The sequence below is a fragment of the Diadema antillarum genome, unplaced genomic scaffold (assembly GCF_040938485.1).
Source record: "Diadema antillarum isolate AM-2024a unplaced genomic scaffold, OU_Dant_1.0 seq00000620_RagTag, whole genome shotgun sequence".
Lineage (NCBI taxonomy): Eukaryota > Metazoa > Echinodermata > Echinoidea > Diadematoida > Diadematidae > Diadema > Diadema antillarum.
This window is the reverse complement of record NW_027271543.1, coordinates 1,042,804-1,067,903: the sequence shown is the minus strand read 5'-3', so window position 1 is coordinate 1,067,903 and position 25,100 is coordinate 1,042,804. Positions and strand designations below refer to the sequence as shown.

Here is a 25,100-nt window from a genome sequence, read left to right as displayed (position 1 = left end):
AAATCCTCTCTCTAACCATCGTGGTATTCATTTGCATTGTTGAACCGCTTTATAAACAGTGTGTTACGCAAAGAAGTGACATACATGTATTTTGATAGATTATACACTTTCTTGTAAATCGACAAAAACGCATTAGTTTACCTTGTTGTGGTAGCATCGCAACGTCGAACGATATGGCGCAGATGTTCACTTTTATTTCACTGTATTTGTTACATCATTTCAAAATGTTATATTTCTATCAAATTGTATCACGTGGGAATATTTATGTATAAAGTTGAATATTAAAAATCCTCCTAGTATATTTTCTTCAATGTTTGTTGAAAATAAATAGTGATATCTATACTTAGCCTACAAGCACGACAAGACATAGTGGCTCCTAATATTTTTCCTCGTTCGTACAGTTCTAGCCCGTAAGGCAATTACTTTTATCAGCCCTTCATACTGGAATGAGTAAGATTACGGGGTTTTTTTTGCAATCAAGTTTTTAAGTTCCTTTGAGCAAAATGTCAAAGCCAATTTCGTAAAATCCTGCGTTTAATTCTTCTGCCGCGATCACTTAAAATATATTTATGTGTTCACAATGAGCCTCACTCGGGTGACTACATTTTGTTTGACTACATTGTTACTTTATTTAGCATAGTTATGAACATACTATAATGTTTCGTGTATGACATAAATTCCTTCTTTATTTAGTATTGGTTAGGTAAGTTTAACTGTGATATTTTGTGTATTACATAAATTGCTACTTTTACTTTGTTTAGCATTGGTGAGTTAAGTTTAATTATGAACATCGTATAATATTTATGCATTACATTAACTTCCATTACATTCTCGACATCTTGTGTTACCGAATGTTTCGTCATATTTCGTCATTGTCACAGTGTACGAAACGCTAACATTATTACTACGGAGTCTACATCCTTCAAGCTTTAGCTTTAGCTTTATAGTAGAGTCCTATATATATATATATATATATATATATATATATATATATATAATATTTGTTTGATTTGACTGTCTTGTGTCGAATTTATCCTCGAGATCAAATGGAATGTACAATTTTACGAATTTGAAAATGTGAATATAGAACAAAGTATACAAAAAATGAATTATGCATACATCTCCCGATTCTCTCTTTATTTTCAGTTTACTAGCGAATTGTAAAACAGCAACACTTCGTTTCTTCACAGACATCTCAAAAATAAACATCGCCAGTTGAGAATGATAAGGGTGTTAAGTGACCACAAAACCCATCGTGTTCGAGATAACTTAAAGCCCTTCTCATTCTCCAACAGACGACATGTTCTATTCAGGACAATAACAATGAAAAGTTAGTCGGCGATCATTCCTTAAAATATCAGGCGATTTCAAAATGACTCTCAATCAAAATGTATTTAGTTGTGATTTCTTTTTTCATGACTTTTAATTGCGGTGATGATAATGATGGCAAAATATTGATATGTATCCCAATGCCGATAAACATCGTAAGTGACGCTGATGACTATTACAGAAGAAAAGAGAAAGGAAGTGAAGACATCAGTTGTAATGCTGAATCTTGAACCTTTGCAGATTCCTGGTACAAACACGAACATTGGATGAGGGGTCCTGTGATCACACAAAAATCGAGTCGACCGGAGGTTAGTAACCAGAAAACAGAACCACTTGAGGTACTTCTATGCCGACATTTTAACGACTAGTATTGGCCCAATACGCATTCTTAATAATTTATTGATATTGTGTTATGGCAAGCCAAATGGGTGTTAAAGTTGACCTTCATTAATAGAATGCGCCAAAAGAAATGGAACAGGAAAAAGTCGGACAAAAAACCCATACTTTTCTATATTCGTAAAGGTATTTACGAAGTTATTACGCCTATCATCTCAAGATTCCGTTTTCTGTTAGATCTAATTATGTTCATCATGTTTAACACGCACACAGATTACAACACGATATATATATATATATATATATATATTCATTTATATTCAATGAGCCATCGAGCACGTATACATCCCTTGAAAATCATTATCAGGAAATCTTCAATAATTTGCAGAGGGGGAATACAGCCTCTTCGTCTTCTTTAAAAACATAAAATGCTACATTTTTTATTTTATTATTATTCTCTGGACGGGGTGGGGAACATTTTGAACGTATATGGAGGAGTGTGCCTTAACAGAATTTTATCACGATTGCAGTTATGATTATTACTGGATATGCTGGATCCAAATATTTGACATTATGTAATCAGTTATATGAAGTACTCAACACTTCTTCTTCTTTTTTCTGCCGGTCGTCAATTTTCTTTTACTTTTAATGGTAAAGAGTACCCAGGGATCAATACTATATGCCATTACGAACTATAGATCTATACTCGTTCATCTTCTGTTGCACATGTTGCATGAATTGACACTTGATAGTGCATATAGAATATCTTTGTTTCAACTTAAACAAGAGTGTTCCCATAAAATGATGGATTTCTGTTCCTTTGAAGTGGCAATGATACCTGCCTTCATAGTACATGTAGTAGGGAGAAGAGAGACATCTAGAATAATTTTATTTAATTAATTGAATATCATTTGTATTACATGTTTAACAGATCTGGAAGCTGTAATGAAATGATAATCATCAGCTTTTCTGATTTGTTTATGAACAATATGACAATTTTGTGAAAACATATATGTGAATCTTATAAATATAAATCGTTTTTTAATGTTGATGAATTTGGTGAAAACCCTCCGATCTATTTTTTCTTCAAATTTTACGTCATCAGTTAAAGCCATTTTGAGCATATGCGGTAAGTTCAGCTTCTCTCTCTCTATCTCTTTCTCTTTCATTAGCCTATGCCAGAGACGAAAGAAGGAACCATTACAAAACTGACTGATCTTCAGGCGAAAAGACTAGATCATTTGAAGAAGGCCTGTTCTCGTCTTGGGCTTAATTCTCCAAAAAACTACACCACAATCAGCAACACACTACATCACCCCGAACAAATGTTAGTATTTCCTAAGTACAAGTTAATGTACTGTATCGTTCCAAAGGCAAGCTGCACAAGCTGGAAGCGACTCTTTGCTGTTCTCCATGGGTTAGTTGATGACGTCGACGAACTCAAGCATCCACACACATTTTTCCGCAAAAAGTTCACATGGATAAGTCAGCTGTCACTTACAAAGAGGGAAAAAGTATTAAGGACGTACACGAAGTTTCTTTTCGTTCGGAATCCCTACTCTAGGATTCTTTCAGCTTACAGAGACAAATTTGCCTATCAGGTATCCTCCTGGTCTTTGGATGCTAGACAGTGGCTTAGGGAGAACACATCGGATAGGTCCAAAGTGTCCTTCCCTCAGTTTGTCACATACTACCTGCAGGTTTCGCGAAAGAACACGCACTGGGAGGATATGAACAAACTCTGCGATCCGTGCACCGTTGACTACGATTTCATCGGTTACTACGAAACTCTTAAACCCGATTCAGATTACATACTCGATTTGATACGAGCGCCGAACAGCACGCGTTTTCCGGATCCTCAAAAGGTGCCAACGCATAGTTCCAGTGACGACATTCTCAGGAGCTACTACTCGCAGCTTTCAGATGAACAGCTCAAGCTGTTATCAGAGAGCGAAGGATTGTCAACTGACCTAGAACTATTCAATTATTCCATGCCGGAAGCACTAAAGAGTGAAATATAGTGCACAGCATTAAAGTTATCAGTAAGAGTATCATGTTATCGTAGTGTTGACCCATGAAGTTGTAGGATACTCTGCATCATTCTGGGCAGCGTTACATCGTCGCCGCGTCACACTGATTGTGTGTGTGTGTGTGTGTGATTGCGTGTGATTGTGTGTGTGTGTGTGTGTGTGTGTGTGTGTGTGTGTGTAAGCAATATATTATAGGCAGTAGGCCTAAATGATGGGAGTTTTGTGAGTGGATAGTTATCTGTTTGTGTTGTTTCCGCTCGATCAGTTTCAAGAGAAAATAATCGTAAAATGTGTACATAACTTGGCTGTGAAGATAAAAGTCTATAATATCCACATTCTCAACACATGGTGCTTCTGCTCACTCTCTTCCCTAGCTGTCTTCCATTGGTTCTCCTCTCTGAATTATATCGTGTATCATTCTCCCTTAAGCATGTTGAATATATCATGAAGATGAAGCTATACATTCCAGAAAAGTTTGTTGTCCAAAGAAACACCGAGGAATTTAGTGGAAGTAACTTTTGTTACAGTAAAATCATTCAGTGTAGGATGAAAATTCAGAGCACAACCTTGAAGAAAATCCTTGAAAAAAATGTGGTGTCGTTTTGATATCATTATGCATGCCATGATTAGCCAATTGCATTTCAATTTTACCAAAGTCAACGGCTATTTATACAAAGAGGTTGTATGAATGAGGGCTATAAGATTGCATTTCAAGAGTACAGTCTGGAATATCTCTGTTGTAGCACATTTATGTATGGTATGACTTCTCTGTGACAATAGATTTCACATGGTGCTTGATCAACCAATTAAAAAGTAGCAATCTGATATCAAAAGTACTAATATTCTCTGTCTCATTCCTTCAGAATGTAGTGAGACCTGTTCGTAATAATCTGTGCACTAAACTGGATTGCTTATGGTCTTATGTCTCGTTTACGCCAGATATACATGAAGATGAGCTTTTTCAAAGTATGATTTAATTCCATCACCGACATCATTAATGATATATCACACTGTGTATATGTATATATACACTTACTATACATATTTCTCTCTCTCTCTCTATCTCTACACACACACACATATATATATATATATATATATATATATATATATATATATATATATATATATATATATACATATATATATATATATATATATATATATATATATATATATATATATATAGCGAATGATTGTTCCTTTCTCAAACATATGCGGCGCCTCATTGTGGGTAGCATACAGATTATAGTGAAAGAAATTAGACTTGAGGTGGACGTTGCTCTCGATCTTGTCATATTGTTATAAATTGTTATATCAAAAAGGGAGAACAAGATCGAGAGCAACGTCCGCCTCAAGTCTAATTTCTTTCAATATATATATATATATATATATATATATATATATATTTGTTTTTTAATAAATGTATTTCTAGGGTCTTTCTCTGAAAAAAAAAGAGGTTAAAATGACTAGGAGCTCTATTTCTTATGACTTCACAAAATGAAATAGGTTCTTTGAGACATTGGTGTGGAAGGTAAATTCATGTCTATGCACCTGATACTCATTTGTTTGAAAATTCCAAAATGCTACTTTTCTACTTTTTTTCATTATTTGGGCTAAATCACATATGAAGTGGAAACAGATTTTTAGTGACATCTTCAGAACCGTTTGTCCAATTTGAGAAAAGTTTGATTGTGTAACACTTTGTGTGTCAAATCCTTAATCAAATGCATTTGTTTTCTTCCTGTTTATTACTGAAAAAAAGGGAATGGAGAGACATGACAGTAGTGTAGGTTTGATCTTTAAGGCTTAACCCTATTAAGCCCCCCCCATAACTTTTGATCATCGTCAAATTTGGCACATGGGTAGAGTAACTCACACTCTACATGACTGCACATTTGTATTTTCTCAAGGTCACCCGTGGAGAGCGCTATATATTTACTAAAATATAAAGAAATACATAGGAAATATGCTCAAAACATGATTTTTCTGTATTATTTCTTTATCCCCATAATATGTCTTATTATAGATCAATCATTTTCATATTGTCCTCAAATGATAAGCAAGTGGAATCTTATTATTTGTTATGGTTGAAATCTCTCAAGGTCACCACATGGGGGTGCTATGCATAACATAAAGAAATACATTATGAGACCTGTGATGAAATGTTTGGGATGGATACATGTATAGTTATTACATTTCATAGTTGCATAATAGTGGAATTTTGAGTTTGCAGATTGATAATATGATAAACTAATGATATTACAGGCATAACTTGGGTGAAGGTATCAAAATGACACAAAATGGAAGGGCAATCTTTGGAAAATATCATTGTTTTCAATTATCTCTATCATATCTATTGTTTTATGCCTTTGTCACAGAAAAAACAAAGGAAATAACAAGGAAAACTTTCCAGGACCATAATTACTTCATATTTTGCTTTTTCAGCATATTTCAGCCAAGAAACACCCATTTCATACACATCAATACTGTTAAATGAAATTGGAAAAAAAAAAATGCAAAATCTGACTCTGACATGGTTGTCAGTGTATGGTTGCCATGGCAACGAGCGATATCAAATATAACTAAATTATATATCAAAATGTTTGCAATAAGATTTTAGAAAAAGTCACCAAATTTGATTGAAATTGGAGTAGGGGAGAAGGAGTGGCAAATGAAAATCTGGTTGGGGGGGCACAGTGTACCCCCCTCCCTTGGGCTTTATAGGGTTAAAGGGGAATTAACCCCCAAAATACATGTTGATTGAGTGGATGAAGCAATATCAGTAGAATACATCAGTGAAAGTTAGAGGAAAATCGGGCAATCCATTCAAAAGTTATGAATTTTTGAATTTTTGGTGACGAGACCACTGGATCAGAAGACTACTACGGATCATGAGATCATATACATAATGGATTACCATATAAAGAAAATATAATGAAAATCAAAAATTTTTTCACTTTTCTAGCATAATGAAAGAGCACTAGACTTACCTCTTTCAGAAAGTAGGGGGAATAATATTACCCTTGACATAATATTACAGTAACAAGTTCATTGAATGTGTACTTTTCATATGAAATGATATTTTGTGGAATTTTCTTTATACTTTCTTTATATGGCAGTCCATATGTGATGTCATGATCTGTAGTAGTCTCCTGATCCAGCGGTCTCGTCACCAAATTTCAAAAATTCATAACTTAAACCGATTGTCCGATTTTCCTCAAACTTTCACTGATGTGTTCTACTAATATTGCTGCATTCACTCAATCCACATGTATATTTGGGGTTAATTCCCCTTTAAGTACTAGCAGTCTTAGTGGCAAAACAATGTATGATAGAAGCTAGCTAAAATATATGTCCAGAATGAAGCACATTACTCAAATGTATTTTTTTTTTGACACAGATAAAGTACCACAAGGAATGCTTATAATTGTTATCTATTCTGATTTTTACTTCTTTCTTCTTTCTATTCTTGACATTGGTATCATTATCATTTATCATTACAACAAACTATTACTATTAGAATTACTTTCATTGTAATATCTATTGTTATATTTCTTTCTTTTTTAATACTATCATTTCAGAAATTAAATGTCAAAATTTATTTCTTGAACTATTTCCTAGAATCCATCACACTTCAATAAAAAAAAAAATTCATTGATGTCCTCAGCCTGTCTGATTCTCCAAAATTTTGACTGAAAGAAAAGTCAAGGTCTATGGACCTTTTCGTCCCTAGATTTCATCCAATTATACCTAGCTCTTAGCATTGCATCAAAGTAGTGAACTGCATCATATGTTTCCAGTCTGTTAAATGTCATCTTTGAAGCAAGTTTGATCCTGGTAACAGTACCTGGGTATCGGTGCATTGAGCAGCCTCAACCTACAGACTGAACATGAATTGATGCTTACTCAAACCATCACGAGAATGCCGCACATTTTCAATTTTCAATGTACGCATCTACACATTCTATTTCAAAAAAAGTCCTTCAGCACAATTGTCGAATTCCTCCTTACACACAAGGTAAACAGTTGAACACCATAAATATACTGTTGTTTTTCACGCTTACACAGCAAATCTGCACAGACAACACACCAAACACTAAATTTCACAGAAATGCTTTACTTTACATCAAACAGCTCCCCAGAGGCATTAAGCCTCAGTACGCTTTGAGTGCTGACTGGCACAGAAAACACCATTGGCCACGAGTGCGATGGTACAAGATTTCGCACGAGGTGAAAGATAGAGGCGCTCTATTCAATGAGAAAAAGCCGAGTTGAATAGTGCGCCTCATCTTTCACCAAGTGCGAAATCTTGTTCCATTGCACGAGCAAAGACCATACACTACTTGTTTTATAAGACACCTCGATCGTAAACAGATGTGGTCCACAGAGATTCTTGAATTTTGCACAGAAATGGCAACCATTTCCTGTGAAAGACGAATGAGTAGCTGCACAGTCGCAGTAACCGTGTACGTACGTACATACGCGAAATGAAGCTGTTTACAAAAATGAGTGTCAAAAGGACGCGCTTGTAAGTGCGCTTGTAATTGTTGAGTGTGTGCGGCAAATGTTTGTTTATTGTGACATCAGAGCCGTGTGATGGAACAAAAACTTGGGGGTCAATCGTGAGTTTAACACGGGGGTCAATGGAAAGGGTGACGTCAGCCATGCGCTATCCATTTTTGCTCAAACAAAATTGCACGGCTGACAGCCACAGCATGCGATGGAACTTTTAACTAAATGTCACGTGATGGGCAATCGACCAATCGACCAATTAGATAGCTACATTTTAATTAGGTGTTGTATATTACACTGTCTGTAGTTCTTGGCACAGATAGGGTTAAAGGAAAACTTGTCTTTTTTCCCTTCATCTGATCATGGTCAAATCTACACACCCTGATACCTCTTCCCACCACACTACAATCCAGGTCTTTCCTTTTGATAAGATGTAATGTCATTGAATATATTTCTTGCCTTGTCTAAAGGCGCAAAAAAGGAATGAAAGATTCAGGATTAGGCTTAGGGTACAGGATTTGGATGTAAATCTACCTGTACTTCAGGATGGAGGAAATTGTCTAAGATACAAACCAACAGGCAGACATAGAAACTCTGTAGCAGCTGGAACAATCTTTTAAAAAATACCATTAGGATGAACTGATAAACGATAATTCTGTGTTGGTTTAATGGAAGAAACCCTCTGTTGTAACACGAAGATTATTGTACATCATTTTGTACTCTCTCCGTTGATATTGCACGACAAGGTTAATGCACAGTGTTAGGTGATGACAAATATCGGAGCTCTCATTCTTCTCATTTAGGACTAACACTCTGCTACTCTTTTATCTCCACTCTGGCTGTTCCTACATCTGAAATATTTCACAATAAGAATTCTCCGTCAATTTCACAGTAAGACACCAATCTTTGTCACTCTCAATGTTACTCACGAGTCTTAACATGCCTTGGCGGTAAACCGTTCATCTATCTGCAGGATGAAATGAGTTGCAAAGGTTCTTTTTCTTTCTTTCACTAAACTTTCAGGACATTTTAAGTTAGGCTTGACATTAGCTGCGGCTTGGTGGCCAGGGTTTACTAGAAATAAATGTCCAGTCACTACCTATTTAAGAAATTTTAATGTTATATTAAGTGATTCATGACTTTGTTTAATGTTTTTCTTTATTTTTTTCAGGCCAACACATTTCAATGTCAGGACCACCAAAAAATGGAATTTGATGATTTTGGGGGCTTGAACAAACCTTGTTTTATGTCACATACCAGGTTCACCTTACCTCCAAAGGTACTTTAGGCCAAAACAAAAGAAGGTCATAAAAGCAAGGCATCTGTCATACCCTGAAGATTTTGCAACTAGGAACCTTCACATACCATGCAGACATTCAAAATTTGAGTCTTAAATGCCATCCCTCGTTCATCCTGTCCATGAACTGGTCACTAGATATGACCACAATAATTGGCTACACACCATCACGAACAAGAGTTTGCCCTTTCAACTTAATCTTGTCAAACATTTGACAGACTTTTTTTTTATGAGAAGCTGAAAAGATTCTTCCTATCTCACTTGAATATTTTTCTCCTATGGCTACTATTTCTGCCATAACAATCTCCTCTCTAGAAGCCAAACATCTCTTTACTATTTTTGTTTCCACCTCAGTTCTCCTTTCTTACGAGTTAAAAACAAAGATGTAAACTGTCTCTCTCTCAGACGAGAGAATCAATGTTTTAGTAAACTTCTCTTTGCTAAATACTCCTCACTACACAGTAGTGATATATTTCCGTGCACTGACACTATGGACTCAATTCCGTTACAGAATTATCAAGCATGTAGTCATAATTCCTTCCGAGATCTACCAAAACTTGACAGTCAACTCATAATGTGCCTGAAGAATCTGTTTCCTGTGGACCCAGGAATGCTGCGCCTCTCTCTATCTCATCTGGGTGTGGACAGTGTGGTTCCTCTTTAAAGAGGCCACCCAAACACTGCCCTCTGCACATAAACCGTCCAATTGACCATCCACACAAAATGACCGACTGTCTAGACATCGTCATCATCATCATCAAGGTCATCTTGGGCCAGTTGGCGGTCAGTCTCCGTCTCATAGCAACCCAGGAGCTGCTCCAGCTCCTGGATGTGTTCCTTGAACTCATCCTCCTCCAAGCCCTCCTCCGTGTAGCCGTGGAACTTGTGGATGTCCAGACGTCCAGCCTCGCTGACCAGCGAGGACAGGAGATGTCTGACAGCTGGGCTGGACTGCAGGCTCGTCACCATGGGGACACTCTCAACACCTGCATAGGAGTACCAGAGAATTGATTTCCCTCTTTGATAAGTGCTCCTTACATGATGTAGGAAATACTTTGCAGGATTCAAGCAGTACATAGAAGCACAAAGCAAAAGAACTAGCGGAGATGGGGGTGACAGTGTACGTCAAATGGTGCCTTTGCTTCTAATTTTGACATTCATCCTAAAACTGGTACTTCTCTGTGGCTCTGTACTTTTATGGATTCTATTTCACTATACTCCTATCCTCCATCACTAATATTTATAGAAGATTAGAAAAAAATGAGCTCTGTCTACACCTACTAGTAAATTGTCTATGTTAAACATTACACACACACACACACACAAAATGAGGAGTTTAGCAGGTACCAAATTATTGAGAGTTGGACGGTACAAAGCTTGAATGATTATTTACAGCAAATGTGAAAATATTCATTACATTGTCTACAACACTTTGATTGCTGAAGTAAGTGTGAAACCATTGCATAGAATCACTTTCAAGCCACATGAATGTCATTGGCAACAACATTCAATTGAGAAGAATGCTGTGGCAATTCCCTTATCTTCTCTCATCTCATTACAGATCGAACAATGACTATGACACCTACCACTCACTTCCAAATAAGTATTCATACCAACAAGACACACACTCGGTGAAACAAAGACATGACACAAATACAGATACAGACACAGACACAGACACACACACACACACACACACACACACTCAAAGCCCTAATACATGTACAGTATTCATTGCATAATCGGGCATCTGATAACCGGGAACCTCGCTTAAATGACATACGCTTCCCAGAAACATTTCCAATGCATGTTATTTTCACTGGATAATCGAGCGGGGACCTCTGATAAACGGGACATTTTTTCTTCAAGCGATCTTTGATTTTGTTGATATTTTACGCAAAAAATCTACCAAAATACCACAACAATATTTCAAAGATTTCCTATCAGTTGTCGTTTACATCGAACTTACAAAGCAAGCTTCGACTGGTGTGTTTTGACCTCCGTCCATCCAGTACACGTACACGCATAGCCATGAAAGCACCGTGTATAAGTATCCATGCCATCGCGAAACACATGCTTTCGCGAACATTCTTCTCCCCTACATAAGCAAAGCCATGTGCTCGCTTGCAATTCCTACTCACATCCAATAAGAAACATGCCTCACTCACACAGCTCAGGCTGTGTACATTGTTTAATCTCAGTCATACACTTTGAGGGCAAAGTCCAAATTCCTCGTCTCTGAGTGTTTCAACTTTCAATACACTGTGATCTGTGTGTACATCACAATCTTCCTCAGTTGTGAATGAGCTAGAGGGTCGCGCCGAGGGGTAGCGTGGTTGTGTATTCATGTACATGTACAGTACGTCAGTATGCATGTGTGTGTGTGTGTGTGTGTGTGTGTGCACTACATGTACATGTCGTATGCCGTTAGTGCATGGTGAATGCTCATCGCGAAATCGGGCACCCCGCTTAAAGGGGCCGTGTTTGCTACTCCCAACCTGTCCCGATTATGCAATGAATACTGTATCATCATTTCCAATGAAGCTTATATCTTCACCTTGTTCTTCTTTTCTATCTTCGTCCATCAACTGCCCCTCTCTGTTGACTTTTGAATTGAAGATATGAGGAAATGGAGCTCCAGTCTTGCAAGGTGGATTAATGCATCTTCCTGAACTGTGAAGGATAAATTAACTCTGCATCAATTGTGCGACATTGACAAAATTGTGTAAGTTGCAGCTGTACTGGAGTGGTATACGGATCTCTGGAAGAACTCAAAAACTTATTCAATATCAAGAAACATGTATTTACATGCATAGAAGAAGCCTGCAACCACAACCTTCTACACATAAACTTACCAACACCACCATCACCACCACCACCACCACTACTACTACTACTACTAGTTGTACTACTATTGCTACTACTATTACTACTACTACTACTACTACTACTATTACTACTGTAATTGCTACTACCAATATTATCAGTCTTTCAACTACTTTTCTACTGCTACCAAAACTACTGAAATATTACACCAGCAAATGCTAAATTGATTTTTACAAATTTTGTGACTTACTGCTCAATTTTACATCATAACAAATGACAGATAATGACTTATCTACAAAATGTAGATAGCTTAAGGGGAAAATGCATGAAATTGCATAGCATAGTATAACATAGGATCTAACCTAAGGGTCCGTGGGTAGTTGGCGATGAGATGATTCCTCAGCATTTCTTCCTCATCATGGCAAGAGTGATAGGGGTTCAGGTTGGCTGCGGGAGGCCTAGGAAAAACAAGTTATCATGAAGCAAAGTTACTTCAAGGATTCACCAGGCATGTGATATCACTTGAATAGACCTTTCATCTCTATACAGATGCTCAGCAAAGAGGAGCATGTTTTAATCAATCTTTCCTTCATGTAAAATGGAGGCCCATGCATATGCTGGATTAAGTTTGTGTCTAGACCTAACCACAAGCAATGTCCTTGGGATGAAATGCTCCATAATATCAATCCAGCATCGGCTGAGCGATGCTTGCATAAAAGTTTAGTCTGGCATTCAACCTAAAAGAGTAATGATTTGTTATTCATTGTTTCATGAGGCAATACCTGGGAAAATTTACAGCTACAGAGATCCTCCTATGCTCCAGACAAATTTTACTCGATTTCCTTCTTAAAAAAGCCCTAGGCAAACAATTTTAACAGCCTTTAACAAATAACAAAACAACACTATAGTTAATGCCTCTTCATTCCTTTCTTTCTCACAAGATAATGTTACCAACAGACAGTTGATAGCATAATTATGGATGGAAAGGACATTATCAGACCAATGTTAATAATCTTTGACCTCATTTGACATTTGACCAATACAAATTCCTCATTATAATTGTCTAGTCATCACTTTCCCTCCTAACACATTCATATTATCATGGGAGACTTCTACTAGAAGTGTAGGAAATGTCCAGTGACTACGACCTTACAGGGATTTTGCCCCCCCCCAAAAAAAAAACACAAAAAAAACACAAAAAACAAAAAAACAAAAAAACAAAACAAAAACAAAAACAAAAACAAAAAAACAAACAGCCACACCTCATATTATGGCTTACCTGGACTACTTATTTAAAACGAAAAGTTTACCTAAAGTACAGACATCGCCTTTCTGTAACTGTACCCTTTGGGGCAACTTTGATATCATAGCTACTGTAGCAAAATAACACAAAAACACTTAAGTTTCGATCAAATATGGCAGTAGAGATTGGCTCAAGCTATGCCCCTTGTACATGTACTTCAACTTTTCTTGAATTATTCAATTATATCAATGTACTCTGCACACATAAACAGCTTACTTTAATACTACCACACATGAATGGAGAATTCTGGAGGGTATAATGAGTGCATCACCTTTTCAATCTATTTGGAGGTACGCCTCTCAGCACCACAGATTGTGCGAAAGGATCGACCAGGTCCATCCCATGATGAGGAGAGACTGGTTGCCATGGTAACGGAGATGCTGACAGCATGTCTGCCAGCGTGGATTGATGGTGGAGTGGGAGCGGAAGACTTGCACAAAGGCTTCCAATCTGTGAGAGGAGGCAATGATAGCAAAATATCACTGTGGTAAACATAAAATTCTTGTGATAGAAGACCTTAATTGATAGGAGTAAAGAGAGTGAAAAAAAAATCATTCCTGCACTCTAAAACTGAGTAAACACGATATTCTTTATTGTTACCTTTCATGGGGTAATGACAAGGTGGCAAAATGTTAGCAAGTAATGGAATTAACAAGTGCCATATATATCGAATATATCACAGGAGATCAAGGAATTTTAACATGGCATGGCAATAGGGTAAGAATGCCATGACTGAATGTTGGCAAGTGCCTGAATAAACTTAGTATGTCTGTCACTAGTTTTGTCTGATAATTACAGATGCATGATTTTTTTCTCATGCATACAGTAAACTACAGTCAGCACATAGTTCAGCCATAATTTTAGGAGGTTTTTATTCATTTTATAAAACAGACGACTCACAGGTTCTTTTTGCAGGTCAATACGAATTGTGTACACACAGTACCTCTACACTATCTGAACCCACTCGGCTATGACTTGTGGGTTCAAACAATTCAGAGGTACTTTGTGTACACAGTTTCTTTTGACCCACTCAAACCTGTCCTGTCGGTCAGTTGTATAATAATGTAATGACAGTGGAATTCATTTTGAGCAATGCTTTGAGCACATAAACCCTAATAGGACCACCACAGGCTCATGCTACTGACACAGTTTGCAAACAGGCTGGCAATGGGAATAAAAGAGTTAAATTTGAAGCCACTATACACAGTTTGAGACAACATACCTTCCTGCCTCTTGCAGCAATAGCATCTGTCATCATGGACAGGGAGACAGCGCCCTCTGTGGCCCTGAGTGGTAAGGTGGCAGTGTCCATTGCACATGCCAGTACAGCTGATGTATGGTAATGTAGGCTAGGCTGTAAAGAGAATATGAACATTATAGGATGTAGAGACATGTTTTGGAGTACTTTTCTTATCACACACGGTTGTAAAATTTTCAAGAAACAGATTTCTTCCCTAAAAAGATATGCTGAGACTGCTGTCTGCCAATGGTCTGTTATCAGCTGGGGCACACCACAAATGGTCCAGTATTGTAGAATCATCAGTTCCTGTCCTGTCATAACCTGGATGTACAGAGACCGAATTTAACGTACCTTGTACTCTAGGTGTGGGAAGGTGACAGGGGACCCCACTTTCCTCCACAATGTCGAGGCGAGAGACAGGGGCACAAACATAGAGCTGTGAGCTACAAGTCTGCTGAAAGACAGGACGGAGTTGATTACACGATAGCTGTCAAGCAAGGGGTTCTGTGAGTGGAAAAAAAAAAGAGAGATATCTTTATTCTTCTGCCTGTTGTTCATCATAGCAATATACAGTCTTTGCCATGTTTACAGCATGATAGGTAGGCTTTCTAATCATGTGATTTGCTTGTGTTTTTGTGCAGTTTGGAATAACATTTGATATCAATTCATTTTGATACATCCACCAGATGATTGTTGGGTTTGCACACCTCATCAGTGTGAGAAGGCACAGAATGTGTCAAGAGTAGACTGATGACAGATTCATGTAATGTACAGAAGCATTGTGGATGGTGTCATTTCACACTGCATGCCTCCTTCATTGCTTTATCTTACTATCATTTAGCTTGTCCGTTGTTGCTAAATATATATTCCATAATCCTAGTATTTCTTGCTAGTCCCAGCAACTGCTACTTAAGAGATATGAAACATTTTCTTTCTAAATGTCAATAATCATGGCTGCCTTCTGATGACACACTTACGGAATCATCAAAACAGGTGGGGGCTACCCCTGCCGTCAAGATCCCCTTGCCATGATAATCATCAGCAAGTCCCTCCAGTACACCACATCCAAGCCCTGAAAATCCATTGTAGAAATCAAGATACACCTGGAAACCCTACAGACAAAATAAAACAATTGAAAAAAAAAAATAAAACAACGACTATGAATAAATCATCCAAACTGGAAAATTGTTATTTAGTGTGATATAAAGAGAGTAAACATTGGGAAAACAATTTCAACTGCCTTTAAACAAACATACATATATAAGATGGTAACAGAAAACAAGATACAGTTACAAACTGGACAAGCAAATGTCACAAGTTAAGAATATCTCGATTGTGTGAGAACAGTCATCTAAATGCCCCTAAAGTTCACTGGAATAATGTCTACTATGACACTACAACAACCAAAGTCAACTCACCTACAGAGCCTTAACAATAACTTTTCAGGTGTACTTTACATTTATCAGATTTATGACAGATTCTTGCCCAATCTATGTGGAAAGGAAACCATATATAATGATTTGTAGTCTGGGCCAGCTTTTTATTTGTATGTGGTGGCAACTACAGAAATTAGGATTGACAAAGTGTAGGGGAAAAAAATAGATGTAGAAATGGAAATACCTTAATTCAGGAACTGCTGCTAATCACCAAATCGATATGTTAGCACATATCAGACACTTGTTGGCATTTTGAATAAAAGATTCTGTAAATCCCCTCCCGTATTAGTCTCAAAGCTTTCTTCCATCATTGTACTTTACCTGCAGGTGGTCACATTCTTCAACAAAAAAGTGCAGCCGGTCTTCAATGTCATCGGATATATCCTTCCTGCTAAGTAACTCCTTTCCCTGGGTGTACAAATCAAACGGTCCTATAGTACTGGAATAGACGACAAGGGTACAGATGTGTCATCATGAGCATGTGAATACGTACTAAAATGCATTACATATGGTACAAAATATCCCAAATGTCTCATCCTCCAAAATATCCATCTATCCATCAAGTATAGGTTACCAGCACAAAATATGAGAATATCAAGGTGTTTCCAGATGAGATGCTGCTTCACGAGTCATCATGATGTTGACTGACATGCCTCCCACTGACAGCCCTTACCTAATCAATATTGTTGGAAGTGTTTACCATATCACATTAATCATTGTAAGACTTCCTAGCCAATTTCTTAATCGTAACCGATGTATTTCATGGGCATTTTGAGTTAGATGACAATAAAAGTACATGTACAATGTTTAGAGTGATATGTAAGAAGTTGAATTTTGCAAGAATTCTTCCACACTTACACCAATAAATGCTCTTCCCCATTTTATGGCTGTAAACACTTTTAGCCGATTATGTCAAGAATTTCAAGTTTGTAAGTACTGGCAAAGATATGTACCATTTAAGCAATGGACTCAGAGCATGGACTGCTCCTAGATACATTACAAAGTACACAAGTAACTTGTCTCGATGTGGCTTGCATTTGAGGTAACTTCCACTAAATTTCATAGATGGCTTCTAGAACTGATTTAATTCCTTGACCTTAATCCCTTGACCCCTGGTCTAATAACTGATAATCTTCTGAAATGACTGTATAAAATGATCCTTACACATGCCATTGCCCATTTCTCATTTTGAAACCTCAAAACATTTTTGAGTTGCTACGATAACTCAAAATAGTAAATGAATGCGCTATGTGCAGACCTGTTGTGCATATATTCCTTGACAATGGAGATCGTGCGAGGATGGAGGTGACCATAAAGGTAGTCTGACCACACAGCAACTTCCTCATTCAGATTGTAGCTCCTTTTGGTCACAGACTTTGCACCCTTGTGCTCCTCGCTTTCAGTATCTGCCTCGGTGGAGTCATTGTCAGGGGTCAAGAGGTCGTTGCCACTGGTTGGTGGTCGGCATTCTCCATGCTCGAACATCTCCTGCAAAAAAGAGTTGAATCTTTGTAGGCTTTTCCCACATTACTCAACAACACAACATTCACATTTAAATAGAAATAATTCTTGTGTCGTGTTGCACCACTCGTTTTGAGGGGTCACGAAATCTACTTGTCTGTGCCATGGCAGTTAAAATCATTGCAAGTCGAGGTATAGGAGAGGGAAGTCTCGATTAAAAACCAGGTAGGGTGGGGAATACAGTGCACTCCCGTTACAACGAACATGGTTATAACGAAATTTCGTTATAACGAAGTAAAACTTCTGGTCCCAAAATTATCGCCACTAAAGTCTATGGTACAAAATTCGCTTATAGCGAACACGGTTATAGCGAAATTTTCGTGATAACGAAGTCTTTTCCGAGCACCACTGACAAAGAAAAACAAAAGAAATGTGCTCCGTTATAACGAAATGCAGATCGCTTTTGAAAATACGCAGTGGAACAAGGCATTTACAGTGTCTCTGCATGGGCGAACGCGTCACATCACTGTGTGTTCGCTTGGTGTGTCACGCACAATTTCCGAGGGGAACTTGCGTTATTGTAATACAATAATCTGAAATAGATTAACTATTTGTTTTATCGTTCACATAGCTTTCCAGTGTATAACGAGTATTCAACAAACAGAATATCATATATGCGTGGCTTCCTTGTTTTTGTTATGTATTGTATTTGTTCGGTTATAACGAAATTTCGTTATAACGAAAGAAAACTGCCGGTCCCGAGCATTTCGTTATAACGGGAGTGCACTGTACTATGGAGTGGGAAGGCTAGCCTGGCTTGGAACAGGAGTTGACTGATGAGTGTACGCTTTGATGCACATTGGACGCTGATTGGTGCTATTTGTGGTTTTTGAATGTACTCCAGTTGGCAGCGAATGACTCAGCAACCCATGAATCCCCATGCTTCCGTGTCTAGTTCATTGTAGCTACACGTCATGACTCATGTGATGAAAGATGTCAATCAAATTAATTAATGGACAAAACTATTGCAGCTTACAGTGATCACAATCTTTTTCCATGGAAAGGGCCTTTGATCTGTCATCTTTAATGTTCATATCACAAAAAACAAAGACTCAAAGAAATATCATTCACAAACCCACAGTGGTGAAAAATAATTAAGTACACGTACATGTGTGCACAGAAATACACCTGCCCATCATGACATCATCATATTTCTAGCATTACTATGCAAGGATAGTACACAAAAGGCACAGTCACACATTACAACAACTACTCATATGCCTTTTACTACAATAAGTGAATCACAAAATCCATCTATGAACATACATCTTGAGCTTCAAGGTCGGCTAAGAACTGGTTCTTATGAGCAGGACTGCTTTTGTGAAGAGTGACATCTCCGCCCCTGAAAAAGAAGACAATCAATTTGTCATATGTTATAGAAAGCACAGAATATCTATTGAAGAATGTGAATAGTTGATTAAAAAACAACAATAACACATGAACAAAACAGGACTCTCAGATTCGTTCATATTAGAGTATTCTTAGGGGATTGCAGTATTGCAGGTTAAATAAAAAAAAAATCTGTGAGATATGGACTTGAAATAAGAAAATGAAAAAATAGTATACACAAAAGCTGAAAGATTAATTTTCTTACTAATACTGAGACACTTCCTCAATATAATATACAACATACACACCACTCATTGTCTATTTTGCTTATAAATACTGCTCCATATCTCTGTCGATTTTTAAGAATCTTACAATTGAATTGGGTGCAGTTTGAAATGTACTTGAAAAAACATGTCACTTCATTAAATTTTGCAACTACTCATGTAGCACTTGTTCAGATAGAAACACTTATACAGTAAACCTCGCATGAGTCGAAGCTCTCGGGACTGACGAAAATGCGTCGACTTAAGTGAAATTCGACTCTCGCGAGAGTCGATTTTTTTTTCGACTCACAGTTATGTACATGTATTATAGTACATTTGCATGCATGTGTGTGTGTGTGTGTGTGCGTGCGTGTGTGTGTTTGCATTCAAATTTGTCTGTTCTTGAAGATAATGTCTATGGTGCAACATAGGTAGCCATCTCTGTCAACCTACCCTGAGACAAACACTCTCCCAGGCCCATCCCACACTCCATTGAACAAAACTATACTGCCTGCCGAGCGCACGCACAAACAAGCTCCGCCCACTTGGCCTGTCACTAAAATATTAAAGCAGCGATTGGTTGACCAAGGAGTTATGGCTTGACATGGATAAAGTATGGATGTGCTGTGTGTATGGATAAAGTATATGGATCGATGTGCTGTGTGTATACATGTATACATGTGTATGTACTAGTATTCGACATGCGTGCAGAGCGGTACGGTGAGTGTGCATGCTTACCTGCAGCAGGCCAGGGACGGGGTTCTGCGACATGCCGATTTTTTTTTTGTTCTCCTCTAAATGTAATGAGAATGCCAGACAAATCTTCTTCGGCTCAAGTGATGTAAACTACGTGTATTTTGTACAAAAGGGACTGAATGTTTTACTTCGACACAGCCGAAATTCGACTCTCGTACTTCGGCTTATCCAAATATTTCTTAGAGAAAATACATAGGGAAAAATCGGGACTTTTTATTTTGCTTCGAGTTAAGTGATTTTCGACTCACTCGACGTCGACTTATCCGAGGTTTACTGTATTTTGCATAGCAAGACAGAATAACAGTATGAATTTGATATACTGTACACTGTATCTCCATTACACCGTTACCCCACAGATTCTCAGCAGACTGGTTTTGAACATGATAATCAATTTCTAGTACCTACCAGTGCACATCCTCCTCAGCCTTGAGGTCATACAAGATTCCTTCTGCTCTCAATGTGTTCAGACTGTCTTTCAGGTCCACACACACCAAGCGAGGGGTGTATGTCACCTCCCCCTACAGAGCCAGAAATAGAGTAAACTTAATAGACATTAAACAATTGTAACACATCTTTCCCCTATAACACTACATTGTTGGCTATGTGAAGACACTACAGCTGTACACATATCATTCTGAAAGATGATTCTCCTTAGTACCAAATGTAATGATCCTCATTTTGAAGCACTGGTGTGGTCTCAAACAGAAAGATCATTGCATCCTAGAATGGCTACAGGTGTATGTAATACAATTTAAGAACATGATCTAGAATTTATGGTCAGCATAATTATGACATTCACATGATTACTTCTACAGTTTGATCATGTAACAACTGATAAACATTGCATTGATCTCTGTTGATACTGTCCTTCCTACACTGAATTGGTTAACTAGACAAAAACAAGGAATGCAATTCACCTTACATATCAAATGAATGCTTCATTTATCACTATGAAACATATCTGAATGCAAAGAAAACCATTAAAATCATACTCATAGCTTGACCAAGGCATGTAAACATGCATCAAGATACAGCTATGACTTTGTACATCGTATGGAAATTTGATCATGACATAGTGATCATAACTTACATTAATTTTGGTACATTGTACATTGAACGGTTACAAACCTGTAATGTTCTTCCTTCTCTGAAGAGCACATCATTGTTGATATCCTTAGGGACCAGCTGGGCAGGGTTTGGGTCATAGGAAAATGTGGATTCCTGATAGTGGTGTATAATTGAATTGACAGAGAAGATGACAGGAAAGTTATTTTCAACACCAACATAAATTTACAGTTTGTATTCATCATTCCAAATCCACTGACTACAGTGAACAGCAAAAATGACAGTGAATGCCTGATGAAATGTTCACACAAATTTTTCGCCCTTAAATATCATACTAGAATAGTTTCTGGTGCAAGTGTACTTTTGCACCACCCTGTCTAATGATTTCTAAACATGCACAAACTCACCCTCGTTATTCAGTAACCTAAAATAATTGCTTCTGAGTCTCCAGAGTCAGATAGAAGTTGAGTGTGTGTGTGCATCTCCTTATATCTCTCTCTTCCTTTTCTCTTTCCTTCTTTTTTTTTCTTTCATTATCAGGTATCCCTAAGGCTGCGTTCACATAGAAGTATTCGGTATTCGGTATTCGATATTCGCTATTCGCTATTCGCTATTCGCTATTCGCTATTCGGGCACCGAGTACACCATCACCCGCACCGTCAACTCACCATCCCATGCAGTGAGGATTTCTTCCTCCTACATCCCAGCAAATCTTATTAACAATTTCTAAACTGCATCAGAATGTCAGTCTACATGCTTATTTTTGCTAAAGGGCAAATCCAGACCAAAATTGCATTATTTCATAAACGAGGGAAGGTATGCGCTGCAAGAAAATCGAACAAGCTCGATTTCCACTTTGCTAAACTTTTCGCAGCTATTCGGTACTTTCAAATAGTGCCCTCTTATGTGAACCGGTGTGAGGAAATCCTATCGTTCGATTCAAGCTATTCGTGTGCCCTCGAAAACGAGCCCCGAATACCCGAATAGTATACTTCTATGTGAACGCAGCCTAACTTTCCCTTTCCTTCCTATCATGTCTTTGTGAGTTTCCTCTTGTCCAATTTTTTTGTTCAATTTCCTATGAGTATCCAATCTCATGTTCTGCCTATCTGTTGTTTCCTTCTAGTCATCTTCTCTCCACCTACATTATACCTCTCTTTTCTCTCCTTTCCAAAATCCTACTTATGTTTTATTCGGATGTATCTTTTTTTTTATTTCCTCTTCAGCCTGTTTAATTCTCTTTCTTTCCCTTCTATTCATCTTACCTTTCATCCAGTTTTGATTCATCTCTTATTTTATTATTCTACCTGGTGCTATTTTGTTTTAAATCTTTAATTCCTTCTTGATTTCTCTCTACTTTTCAAACATATCCATCTCTCCCTTTACTTCCTTGATATCAATTGATAGTGTTTAAATTTTCTCTTTTTCTTTCCTTCCATTATCATATAAAAAAACCCATCTAGTTTCTATTTTGTAGGGGACCCTAAATCCTTCGTTTTAAATTCATTTTTCCAGGTTTGCCTTTTTAGTAACTTTCCAGTTACTTCCATTTCCCCCTTTCCCATCCTTTCTCTTTGTCCACCCTTGTCTTTTTCAAAATCTTATTTCATTCAAACAACAACCATGATGCCGCTTTGTCTGCTCCTGTGCAACACAGTTAGCACAGAGCAATCTATAGCAGCAATCAGCGTATTCCGACATGGAAAAAGTGTTGAATAATCCACTTCTAATGGACTTGGGTCTCCGATCACTCAGATGCAAATATTCTTGGTTGTTGATGAATTGAGAGTGAGTTTGTGCATGTTTCGAGATCAATTGATGGGCAGCATGGTGAAAACGTATCTAGTTGTCGAATTGAATTTACATAGTATCAGCCATCGAGTCCGTTCTTGAAAATCAACATACTTTTTAGCATTCATCTAGGGTCCAACATCAGCTAATTTATATCAGAATAGGCATAAAATTTAATCATGATAATTCTTGCTAATCAAATTGTTAGCCACATTTGTGTTCATTCCATTAACAATACATTCAATCAATTCTGTTCGTTTTCAAGACAGAGAAAAAAGTGTGTGCAGTTTCAGACCATGACCATCAATATAATCACCATTTGATTATAACTTGCATTCACTTTGCCACAGAGAAGAAGTAAGTTTAAATATTGAAATTAAAACATTGAAACCGGAAAGCAAAATTTTCCATACAGCGCTATCAACGAGTGGGACCACGAATCTTCCACCTCTCAACAACACATTGAACAAATTTGCTTACCTGAATATTCCAGAAATGTGTTCCAATAAAATTTGCATAGTGGCCACATTGGAGTGTTACAATTTCTCTTGTCTTCCCGTCCATTTATCAAAAGAAATTAACTTTGCTGTATCTTGTGCGAGCAATTCTATTCCTTCTGCTTGAAGTTGGGAAGGGCTAGGCGAATTCGTCTGGTACGGTCTCTTCTTTCGCTCATTTCTCACAGAAATCACGTTGTACCACACCGTGGCGATCAATGAATGAAATGTGAGCACAGTCTACACGTAAATCCTTGTACTCCTGTCGTAGAGAAAACAATTCGCACGTGTGTGAAGGACAAGCCGTGTGTGTGCACACATGTGGGCCGCATACAATCGCATTACGAGAACACACCACGTCCGTACAACATACCGCATCGCACAACCCGTTCATTCACCAGGCAGGAACATTATTATTGCTCTCAATGCAATCACTCTTCTCGTTGATAAAAGTAGTTGTACCCGCGTAACACTGCCCTAAAGATTTCCTTTACGGCATGATATTAACTATTTATTTGCTTTTCTCATAAGATTATACGGATTCGAGAAACTGTATTGGTTGTATTATTACTCAATTTGATTCCCTTTCATCTCAGCAAATGTGGCATTAGATGGTGTGAATGTGAGGTGACTTGGACAGTTCGGCAGAATGGCTACAAAGTGCGAGAGATGCTGTGAAGTTCCATCGGAGGTGGAATGTTTCGACTGCGGTGGAGGAAAGACCGACAAACAAGGTAGATCATCGTACAGTGTACTATCTGTCAGTTTATCGAGGCACTTAATATGAGTTTTATTAGTAGCTCCTTTAATTTAGTTTATGATCTGTGAGATTCAACTCCTTTTATGGACCTGAGGCTGTAAAACATTACTGAGATTTTTTCTGCCACTGATGAACACTGCTGTGTGTGACTGAAAGAGTAAACCTGCTCTGCTCTCTGGTTACCAATGTTCTTGCCCCCCCCCCCCCCCCCCCCCGGCCCCGGTCTAGCCCAATCTCCAAAACAAGAGAAAAGAGATTAGGAATAAAAGAGAACAAAAAAGATTCGTATCAAATGAGAACAAGGCAATGCCATTTTCACGGGGACTAAAGTAAACGTATCATCGCAATACCCATGTAAATTTACCCATGCAACCCATGCCAGTTCCAGGCAGGTAAATTTACTACCACTTACCATACCAGTTACTAAGTTGCTGTGGAAACACCTGGCTACCCACTGGCAACTCAGTGCAATGACACAGCTTTTCAGTTTATTACATAAACTTGCTCATTTCTGCTTTGCGTTGGTGTTATCGATTTTTTACTTGAAGTTTTGAACACAATTATTTACAACCTACTGAAAACAAAGATTTGTTGCTTCGTCTGCACACTGTAGATCACCTCTCTCAGCATGGTTATTCACTTGGTAAAGGCAGAAGTTACCCGGATGGTCATCCCTGCACTTTATTAGGTCATGCTGTCGGCCATGCAGCGGTACACTCGAGCAGCGCGCAGTTGTAGCAGAGGACCAAAGGTGATGCACACGCCGCGCTCGCTATGAAGCACTCTGAATTAGTGGTAGGGCCTAC

At 37.9% G+C, this 25,100-nt stretch overlaps 2 protein-coding genes across 2 annotated transcripts in view; one reads left to right on the top strand and one right to left on the bottom strand.

Annotated features, from left to right (window-relative positions):
- Positions 1-10,049: 10,049 nt before the first annotated feature.
- LOC139736080 (protein misato homolog 1-like) lies at positions 10,050-23,690 on the bottom strand. The gene is made up of 13 exons (XM_071646827.1): positions 23,518-23,690; positions 21,310-21,402; positions 20,587-20,699; positions 19,100-19,175; positions 17,571-17,800; positions 16,634-16,751; positions 15,854-15,988; positions 15,228-15,380; positions 14,859-14,990; positions 13,908-14,086; positions 12,696-12,791; positions 12,065-12,180; positions 10,050-10,493 (listed from the first exon to the last, which is right to left on the bottom strand). Exons 1-13 carry the CDS (start codon positions 23,599-23,601, stop codon positions 10,243-10,245), a joined length of 1,776 nt encoding a protein of 591 aa, XP_071502928.1. The 5' UTR covers positions 23,602-23,690; the 3' UTR covers positions 10,050-10,242.
- Positions 23,691-23,991: 301 nt separating this feature from the next.
- The window catches only part of LOC139736053 (uncharacterized), a 37,544-nt gene continuing 36,435 nt past the window's right edge, over positions 23,992-25,100 (top strand). The window contains exon 1 of the mRNA XM_071646801.1: positions 23,992-24,268. Coding sequence (XP_071502902.1) covers positions 24,184-24,268 — 85 coding nt within the window. The 5' untranslated portion in view covers positions 23,992-24,183. The remainder of the gene's footprint in view (positions 24,269-25,100) is intronic.

Excerpts from the sequence above, each read along its gene's own strand:
- LOC139736080 (XM_071646827.1), bottom strand. The coding sequence starts at position 23,601 with ATGGACGGGAAGACAAGAGAAATTGTAACACTCCAATGTGGCCACTAT. Across the intron at positions 20,700-21,309 it reads GAGAAGGAAGAACATTACAG|GGGGAGGTGACATACACCCC; the intron begins GTTTGTAACCGT and ends CTGGCTCTGTAG. Across the intron at positions 15,381-15,853 it reads CCACCTGTTTTGATGATTCC|AACCCCTTGCTTGACAGCTA; the intron begins GTAAGTGTGTCA and ends TTCCACTCACAG.